This window comes from Stegodyphus dumicola, chromosome 7 (assembly GCF_044657685.1).
Source record: "Stegodyphus dumicola isolate Sdum_Otavi_A_Nest chromosome 7, ASM4465768v1".
Classification (NCBI taxonomy): Eukaryota; Metazoa; Arthropoda; class Arachnida; order Araneae; family Eresidae; genus Stegodyphus; species Stegodyphus dumicola.
The window spans coordinates 28,501,864-28,512,769 of record NC_140774.1 but is presented as its reverse complement, the minus strand read 5'-3'; the positions used below and the strand labels follow the sequence as shown (position 1 = coordinate 28,512,769).

Here is a 10,906-nt window from a genome sequence, read left to right as displayed (position 1 = left end):
CGAATCCCGCGAACGGGCTGGCTGCATGGGCGTTTTCGTGGTTTTCCCCATGTGTAACGTGTATTCGAGCCAGTTTCCCTTAGAAAGTCCTCTTAGGCAGATAGCCCTCGTGTGCTTTGCCATAATTAAATACACCAACACACCTTTTGTCCGAAAAGTTCGTCACCCCCCCGTTCGCGTCTAAATGGCGAGATCAAGCGTTTGCTCAAGAATGAGTTTATTGAGCGGTATTTTAATGAGCTTCAATTTCTAGATGAAAAAGAATCTGTGGACTTGCGAATATGACGACTAAAACTGATTCACGCTTCTTGGCTTGTGCGCGTATTTAACGGTATTAAAGCCAAACAGGAGATAATTTTGAATGGCTTCAAAGAAGCTGGTATAAATAGTATTCTAAGTGAATGAGCTGCCTTCTATTAATTTTATGGTTTTATATTCAAGAAATATAGTTGTATATTATTCAAAGAATAGTTATAAGAAAGAAAGTTGTCAAAAAAAAAGTTTGTAACTGTGCAATAAATCATTAAATGTTGGGTAAGTGAAAAATTTCTGATTTTTTATTATTATTTCAGGTGGGGGGAAAAAAAAAAAAAAGTATTTCGCGAGACTTAAATTTTCGCGATTACGAAGGGCTCGCGAAAATAAGGGCCTTTACAATAGTAAAGTACTTTTAAAAGTGGATTTCTTGAAATTTGTTTTTACTCGCATTTCCTATTAAATCGTATTTGAAACAAGGCAATTAAAGATAAACCTAGAAGAAAACAAGAGAATACTTCAATAATTGGTAGATTTACAGCCCGAATTATGTATTTTACATTAACGACAAACATCTAAGCAAATATCACGTCATTTTCTGCGCATTCACTAAGATAACGATTTTCAGAGTGCACAACAAAGATTTCTTCTTCATTATCTTGACAAGCGGTTATTTGCACTATTTGAACATCTGTTCTTGTACTGCCTGACACATTCGCATTTCGATTCTGAAATGGCCTAGATCAAAATGCATAAAAAATAAAAATAAAACTTAAATAGCTGATGAAAAAAATTACAACACTTTCGTTGAAAGTTTTAATTTCTGTTCGTGAATGGTGACAAGGGAAAAGTTATTCGCACCGAAAAAGAAGCACAAAATCAGGTTATTTTAGAATTTCCCCTTTCCCATCATTTTCTGTAAAATTTAGCAAAAGCTTTCCTTTATTTTAGCGGAAGTAAAAAGATCCCTTAATTTCAAGAAAATAAATAGCTTGGTTCAATGAGCGACATTTATTCTAAAAGAAACGTCTAAAGGAGAATTTTACTTAGAAAACGTTTTTTACTTCCTTGTACGAAGTAGAAAGGAAGTATTGTAATCGTGAAAAATTTCAGGTATCATATTTCAACGAAAATATACATTTTGACCTCTATCGAATGCAATTTAACGATGTTTTTGCGTGACACTGTACGTAAGGACAGAATAAAGGACTCTTTTTTTTTTTCCCCCCAAAAATATAAAACTGATTCAAAAATTGATTCTGAAGATACTTTTGCGTGACGTCTGTGCGTACATATGTATGAATGACTCAAAAACTAGTAGCCTCAGAACGCTGACATTTTGTATATAGGACTGTTATAACATGTAGTTGTGCACCTCCCTTTTTGGTGGCAATCGGCCACACCAAATATATATATATATATACATATATACCCACTCTGTTACTCAACTCCGTGAGCTCAGTTTTTATTCTTATATGTTGGTAAAATGCGCATTTTTTTCTTTAAAAATGATTGAATTATGTTGTTTTTATCTTCCGGTTAAGATTTTTATGCGTTTAGTTAAACTGCATGTTATTGTTGTAGAATTATCAAAAATTTAAAAGTTTTTCAAGTGCGGCTAAGCCTTTTTTTTTTCCATAGCAACCATATATATTTACATTTGAAACTTAGCAGAATAGTGAATTTGTTGCCAATCTAGAGAAACTAAGCTTCGCAACAAAAAAGTAACGTCTTCTTTTGTTATTGTGAATTAAGTCATGCTTAGTACATTCTGGAATTAAGTTTTTAAATTATCCCATGTCTTGAATCAGCATAACGTCTACAACAAATTAAGCCAGTTTTCATGCCTTCAGTGTCTTTTTGCCGGGTCAGACCAAAAGTAAGCTTTCAGTTTTGTGCGCCGATTGCTTGTTCTTGCGTAGAAACTGCTAATTTAATTGCAAAATATTTTTTTTTAAATTTGTAACTGTGTTTGGTGTGTAATTTTTAATATAGATATTTTGAGTTTTTATGTATTTTTGCCTTGTCGCGAAGTGAGAATTGAATTAATTGAATGAGAAATATATGTCTAATCAAATTCGAGGAAATACGTTTGAATGAAGTGCAACAAAAATTGCGTATAATTTAATATTCCGTACAAGAAAGTCATGTGATGTTCACATCAGATTTTTTTAAATAGAAAACAAAAAACAAAAAAACAAACAAACAAAAAAAAAAAAACTGAAAGGTTTCAGATTTTAAATTACGTCTAAAGGGGCGTTTCTTTAACGTTTTGCCTGTTACCTTTATTTTTTAAATATCATGTTCTTTGCGCTCGAACCATAAAATTCAGTTCAATGACAATGTCGCAAAATAATTTTAAAATGAGCATATCTTTAGAATTTCCGATAAACAGTTCCGCGCGTCGCTGAAAATAAAAAGGATAAAAAGGTGGTTTTTTTTTTTTTTTTTTTTTTAAATTCGTTAAAGTTTTACAAAATATAAAATCGATAATGAAACAAATTCCAAATTTCAAATTTGGTCTTCCACATGCCCACATTCATTTATCGATCCCCGTTTTTCATTTTATCACACATTTTTATTATGCCATATTGAAAGTAATTAATTCAGAATCCGTTTAAAACATTTTAGTCATTTATAGTTTTTAAAACATAAATAATCTTTCCCTTGTGCTATTTTAATTGGAAGACCTTACATACATGAATTCCGAAAGAGAGGAAAAATAGCATGACCTTGACATTTCACTGTGTGGTACTTCGCTACAGGTTCCCCAGTAAATTCCATGTCCCTTTCACCTGAAACGCCTTTGGGAATTACTCTCCCGGAACTCATTATTATTTGCACTTCTCACCAATGGGCTGAGAGGACGTAAATGTTTGGCTTACAAATTTTATCTCTGTGTTTGAAATCTTTTCCCTTGATTTACACGTGAAACCCTCAACGGGGTGTTGCTTATGTGTATATGAAGACTTAAGCTAACGTTCAAATTTGAAAAGCTTGCATATTTCTGAGTGGAAAAAGTCCGATTTTCAATATGAGAATTCGTTCTTTTGCTAAAGCTAATTCCGTAGAATTCTTGGACTTGTGTGCTCCTGAATTTCAAGAAACTCGCAATACAACGCCAATTTATGCTTTAGACTTAAGTGTAGCCCCTCAAAGATATTACTATATACCAGAATGGTTTGAAGAGAATAGAGATGAAACGATTGTGGATTTGAGACGCAGACTTGAAAATGGACTCTATCCTCCCTCTGATAGTTTAAATAATAAACCCGTTTGTTCTGGCAAGAAACTAATCGAAGTTGCGAGATCAGACGATGGAAATTTTGTTGAGCTTACCTTTCCCTTTATCGATTTTGTTATAAATGTATTTGAAAGTTTGTCAAGGAACTGGGAATCAGAAAGAATAAGAATTTATTTTAAATATCTGGAAACATATTGTCGTTACGTAGAAGAATCGATAATTGTTCCTCACCCATTCTCCGGAAAAATTATCTTAACTTTTGAGAGACCGCCTATAGTTTATGAGACACATTGTAATGCAGAGTTCATATATAAAATAAAGAAAAGAGTTGCTTCGAAGTTAATACTGACGCTATTTGAAATCAATTGTGCTGATTGCAGCTCTGTTGCCGAAATTTTTCGTTCGAAGTGCATAGGTAGGCTGAGAGAAGAACTTTTATTTTCGCATGATGCTAAAGTAACGCATTTCATTTTAAACCATCTGCAAACAGAAATGTACGACATTAGACGTATGTTTGACGCTCTTCAAAAGGATTCATGGATGTGCTCACTGCTGCGAAGTAATCCGGAACATTTGGTAGTGTTTCTCAACTATGGATTGAAGATTAAATGTCAACCGGATATTTGGAAAATTGATTTTTATCAGTTTTATCCATTATACCAGGAGTACATATATTGGTAAGTCTATACTTTTATTTCTTTCGTTTCTTTTACTTTTATTTCTTTTTTTTTTTTTTTTTTTTTTCATTCATTTTTCTTTTGCGTTTCCAATATCCTGTCTTTCGTCATTAAAAATTAAAGTATAGAATATTCGAGTAATTACCATAGCTTACATGGATTTGAAAGTTTATTGAATTAAATGTTAATTTTTAGTTTAACAGTTGTACTTTTAGTTTAACAGTTGTAACGAGTACTTAACTAAACATATAATTCATGAGACCAATTACAAATGTAAAATATTCCGAATAATAAATAACTCACTTTAAGCATCATGATACTCTTGCCAATGTGTGGCCGAAAATAAAGTCGTCAGGTTTCAGAATAACGATTTCTTCCGAACCCATTAATAATTTCATTAGGACGAATTATTTCCATTCGCGAAACCTCAAGAAGGCTTTCCCGAATGACACCTTAACCCTTTAACGCGCGCTATATTATTTTTATAATTTTTTTAACTAAAAACTCTAGAAATTGAATATTATGATCCTAGAGACAAGTAATATAGGAATTAAAAATCTACTCTTGTCCATTGTTCTGTGGGTGGTGGTCGCACTGTGAAACCAGCTCGCGTCTAGGACTTTGAAATTTACTAAGGTAGTAGGAAAAAAAACTTACTTTTTTCTGTGCGCGTTTCCAATAAATAACGAAATTTACGAATTTAAAAAAAAATTTATGTAAGAATTGCATTATATGGAAATTTTTTACATTATTTCACAAAGTAAATCGTAAGAAAAATTAAAAAATAAGCATTTATGTAATTTTTCTATAGTAGTGAAAATAGAAGTACCTACATAATAAGGACGTGATCATTCGTTTCCCATTCATATTTATTTTATTCGTAATTCGTCCCTTAGTATGTAGAAAATATTTTTAATTTAAATAAAACTTTTACGCGATCTCTATTTTTAATTATAGCAAAATATATTTACATTAAACTTAAACCACACCAAATAATTTATAAAATCACAATGCTAGCTTGGGAAGCAAGTGTGCTGAGCTCAGAGAAAAATCTCTGGAAAAGACCTTTTACCACGTGCTACGACGGATTACGAGATTATGTTATTATGGAAATTAATGTGATTCTTGATTTTCGAGTGTGAAATCTTCAATTTTTTAGTATTTCCAATCATGGCAGGGAAGGATACTTCCCCGTGTGTTTCTACTCCTCTGGATACGGCGATCCTGAATATGGCTTATGAATTAGATGATGAAATTATTGCATATGGAAATACAACGCTAGGTGACGATTGGACAGATTTAATTACTAAGTGTGATTGCGGACTTAATTATTATGTTCGTGCATCTGTGTGAAAGAATCACCTATGATATTATTAACTCGCGAGGGCAGGAATATGTTGCAACTCTGACACTGGTTGACCACGAGGATACTAGGATTAAAAATGAAACCAAGTTCCAAACTACCAGGAAGATTGTCGAAGGACTGTTGGATATTTTGAAAGGTAAGTGGGAATATTACGGCAAATTGAATCCAAATGCCACTAATATTTCATTAAATGATGTTGTGTTAAATAGTATTGAAAATGAGTTAAAAATGCTAGTGGTAATTCTAAAAATAATTCTTAAAAGGATATTGATTCTGATGTATAATGTTAAATCTCAACCTAAGGCTAAACGAAATTCTAAAAAGGTTTACAAACTTTCTATAAATGATTCGAGGGATGAGGATGGATTTATCCTACCCAGGAACTCCTCACGCCCAGCAAAAATTGTAAAAAATAACGTTGATGTACCACTTGCTAACAAATTTCAAAAGTTGTCATGTAGTAATGCTAAGAATGAGGATATTCAAATTATTGATGTGTATATGGATAACGATAATATGGATACCCACACTGGTCTTGCAAATGATAATAATTTTACTGTTCAACACCCTAAAGTGAGGCCTATCATGGTCAAACCTGATGAAAAATACAGTGACTTTCTAAAAATTCTTAAAGCAGGTACTAAGCGAGATTCAGCTGGTAAGGTTAACGGCGAATTTTTAAAAATTTTTCCAAGTACTGAAGATGATCACAGGGAAATTACTAGATACCTAGATATAAAGAAAATTGATCACTATGTTATCCTTACCAAGCATGATAGGCCTATTAAAGTTGTAATAGGGGGTTTGCCAATTGGCTGTCCCACTGATGAAATTAAATCTGAATTATCTAATCTTGGTTATACAGTAAGATGTATATCCCCAAATGCACCGTGTAAAAACAAATGCACCCATGCCATTATTTCAGGTGCAGCTTGCGAATATTCCTGATGTTGAAAAAGTTTATGATGTAGTTAAGTTCATGGGTTTCTTTGTGAAAATTGGGACGTATCAATCTAATGGAAGTGTTGTGCAGTGTCACAACTCCCAAGCACTTCCATCATTCGTCAGAAATCTGCAAACTTAAACCGAGGTGCAGTGGCGTAACTCTTGGACCCCTATGCAAAAATTTTTCCTGGGCCCCCCCTCAATAAATTTAATGTGCTTAAAAATAAAAATTAAAATTAAAATTTTTAAAAAGTTAAAAAAATCAAGGATTTCACGAGCCAGTGTTTTTATGATGAACTTTATTGCATCTGGATTATTTGTTAAAAAATAAAAGCACATCCTTAGGGAACCAGTTGAAAGGTACGTAACATGAAGAAAGAATAAAAAGGAAAATATTTTCCCTTATCAACTGTGAAATTTGCTTTAGCCTGGGTATTTGATATCAGATGACTTTAATCAGTTATTTAAGACTTTTTGTGTGCGTGCGAGAGACAGACTTTTCTCTCTTTTCACTGAGATACATACTGATAATAAATGAATAAGTCTATATAAAAAAAGGAACATGTCACGTAAAGTATAGCATTAAGAAAAGTAAGAAAGCTTAGTTTTACGGAGATTTTTATATAAAATCCAAGAGGTTTTACATACAAATATGTTTTGAATTTTTATATAAAATCTGCACCAATCTAAGTTTTTTCGCTTAATTTAGCAAACTTAAATAACTGGTTATATTATAAAACATTGAAAACAATATATTCTGTGAAAATAGAAGAGAAACACGCCGAGTGAAACAAAATTAGTAACACAATAACCTTAAGTTTGGTGTAGATTTATGTTAAGATCTCAAACAATTTCTAGGGCAAGAAGGTTTAGGTCCCTCTTCGTCAGAAGTAAAGAAATCTACAAAACTGAAGAATAGTCATATTTTTCCCAAAATATGTGTAAATATTTATTTTTGAATGATTTTTTTTTTTTTTTTACCAGGGTAACAACTGTTATTTTATAATATTAGCTATAATTTTATAAAAGCTCCTTGCCTTCATTTCCGAAAACTCTCGAACATAGTCAGAAAGATCAATTTCTTTAGGTGTATCTTGCTCTACAAAAATTAGAGCAAGATTTCAGCCTAGTCTCCGTCATAGAAGATCTTAAAAAAGTTTGTATGTATTTTAATTTTGAAAAATATCTCTCTCCACTTGCAACTGTTATAGGAAAGGACAGCAAAATTCGAAGTTCCACTCCAGTATATTTGCAAAACATTCACGATTTTATACGTATTTTAAAATGACAAGGGGCTTCGCTCCAGGAACGATGTATTTTGACAGATCTTCCAGTTCATCACAAAGTTCCGAAGCGTTCAGATTACTCGAATGTTTATTTGTGAGTTTCTAGTCTTTGCGTCTATTCAAAAGTTCTCTGAAAGATGTTTGAGGGTTCCTACGTCGTTCAAATCTTTCTTCTACAGAACGAATAGCAATGTCTAACATGTAGAAATACAGTTCTACTTTAAATTACTCTTCCAACACTTTGTATGTTTTCATATGAAGCCTCGTACCCAAACAATCTATGTCGCCTTAGGGTATGATGGACTGGCTAAAGGAAGGGTATATTTCTAACGTTTCTGCTATTTACTTTTCTTCGGACATGAAATCTATTAAATTATTATTTAAATTATTAAATTATTATTATCACGTCTGCAACTTTCTAAAAATGTTTTCTCATTCTGCAGAGCTCTGACAGCTGACAGTAGATTCGTCTTTATACTTTGCAGAATTTACTCGCGTGGTTTACATGAATGAGTATATCATTCCAAATAGCAAATGAGACGAGAAATTTTAAATTTTATCTGCCAAGGATGACGCCGAATGCCATAAGAAACTAGAATAAATATTTTTAGCAAGCTATAATAGTACAGAATAAATTTCCTCCACAAATAAAAAAAATGAAAATGTAAACAATGATTTGTGTTAATTTTTATTTACTTTTTGTTTAAACTTTAAAAAAATTTCGCAGAATTTGTAAAAATATAGCTCTTTCTGTAACGTTATTTTATTGGCAATAAAACACTGAATAAGATGAAAATAAAAGAATAAGAGCAATTAACTTTAAAAATTTCCACTTAATTAACCAAACAGACAAAATATTCTGCTTCTGTGTATTTTTTATATGCGTGGGAGGGAGCGTCATATAAGTTATCCATGAAATAAATATATAATGAAAAGGAAATGAATAATCAAGCCAGAAAAGAGACAAGGGTAAAGCCAGTGAGAAACTTACTGCAAGTAAACGGCTAGAGGGGCAAAATTAGTTCATACGAAATTTACAAAAAAATCTGAAAGCTTTCAGGTTTTACGTTACGCCCAAAGGGTCATTTTTTTAAAGTTTCGTGTGCTACTTTTATTTATTAAATATCATGTTCTTCCCGCTTAAACCATTAAATTAAATTCAACAGCAATATCGCATGAGCACTTTAGAATTTCCGGTACACAGTCTCGCGCACTAGCGATAATTTTTTTGTTTTTGTTTTTGTTTTTCGTAAAAAATTTTCATTGCGCGCTTTGAAATCGTTGAGTTTCTTAATCAAAAACACGTTAAAGAGTTATAAAATATGAAATCGATAATAAAACAAATTCCAAATTCCAAATTCGGGCTTCCAGATGCCCATATTTGGTGCAAGATTACATGATTCAAAATTGGATGGCTCTAAGGTACCATTGTTTTATCCCAATGCGAAAAATATAGATACGTTTATGAAGATTTTTCATTTTTTAATTTCTTTAAATATAACACAGAGCTGTAATATTTAGTGGCAACAATTTGAAAAGTGAAACGATATTTATAGTGAACCAACGCAAAATGCCAAAACGAAATCAATAGCCTTTTGTGCCTAAAAATTTAGAACATTTAGTGTGAAAAATCTAGCGCAAATGTAGCTAAGATTGATCAAATTTAAATTTTTAAAATTTATTGTTTATACTATCAGGAGAGAGTAATATGCTCGTGAGAAAGATTTTTGAAACAGTATAAATATTTAACGAATAAAAATTATGCAAAATAAATTAATTTTTTAGTCCAAAAAAGGTGCCTGAACTAAAATCTGGAAGGATTAATGTAAAAATTCATTAAATAAGTTTCTGATTAACTAGCTTCTGTAATATATGTAGTTTTTGTGTGATTAACATTTGCCGGGATAATCCGAAAAAGCATACAAGTCTTTAGAGGTTAAAATTACGCACATTGATATTTATTAAACTTGGGCTTAATTTAGGAACTAAAGGTCCTACTGTAAGCCATCAAGAACAGTGAAGGTGTGTATTCGGTGTGTATTTAATTATGGCAAAGCTCACTAGGGCTATCTGCCTAAGGGGAGGGATGCCTTCGTGGAGGACTTTCTAAGGGAAACTGGCTCGTATACACGTTACACATGGGGAAAACCACGAAAACACCCATGCAGCCAATCCGTTCGCGGGATTCGAACCTCGGACCGAACTACCAGTGTTCAGCGACTTTACCGCTCGGCCGCTGGTGGGCAACAGTGAAGGAAAAATGATTATAAATTAAACAAATAAAACAAGGAATAATTAAAATCAAATAAAATGTAAAGTTAAAAGGTATGTTTTAATTTTAAAACTAATGGTATATAAAGGAATAATAAGCAAATGGTAAAATTTATATAAATATTGAAACAAATGAAAAGTAAGAAAATTAGTAAGATAGGATACGAAAGACAAAAGAAAGGAAGATATTGTATACACACATATACATGCAAATACACACATTTACATAATATACACACATATACAAGCAAAAACATATCTCGGGCAATTTGGAATTTATATTTTGTTGACTTTTACGCCTGTTATCGAATCTAATATTGCTTTAGTTTAATTTTTCGCATCATTTTAAAAATCAAGGATAATGCAAAGAGTATACAGAAATAAACACTTTAATTTAATGATAAAAGAATGGATTGGATTGGATTATTTAATTATGGCAAAGCACACGAGGGCTATCTGCCTATAGGGAGGGATGCCTTCGTGGAGAACATTTAAGGGAAACTGGCTCGTATACACGTATACACGAAAACCACCAAAACGCCCATGCAGCCAGCCCGTTTGTCCGAGATTAGAACCTCGGACCGAACTACCAGTGTTCAGTGTCTCTACTGCTCGGCCGTTGGTGGGCAATAAAAGAATGAAAGGACATAAGAAAAATTTGTATTTTAGGAATTACAGCTATAAAAACCGAAGATAAGGGAATTACAGATATTTAAACATACATAAGCACAAAAATTGACAATTAAAACTTTTATATAATAATCTTAATATTAATGTATTGCATTACTTTCCTGTCAATTACAATTTAAGCTGCAGTATAGTTTTCATTGTTTCTAAGCCGTATAATTAAATTCTCAAATAA

At 32.1% G+C, this 10,906-nt stretch overlaps 1 protein-coding gene across 1 annotated transcript in view; it reads left to right on the top strand.

Moving 5' to 3' along the window:
* Positions 1-3,100: 3,100 nt before the first annotated feature.
* The window catches only part of LOC146996139 (uncharacterized), a 49,167-nt gene continuing 41,361 nt past the window's right edge, over positions 3,101-10,906 (top strand). Inside the window, exon 1 of the mRNA XM_085820023.1 lies at positions 3,101-4,176. Within this exon, the coding sequence (XP_085676149.1) occupies positions 3,290-4,176 (887 nt within the window). The 5' untranslated portion in view covers positions 3,101-3,289. The remainder of the gene's footprint in view (positions 4,177-10,906) is intronic.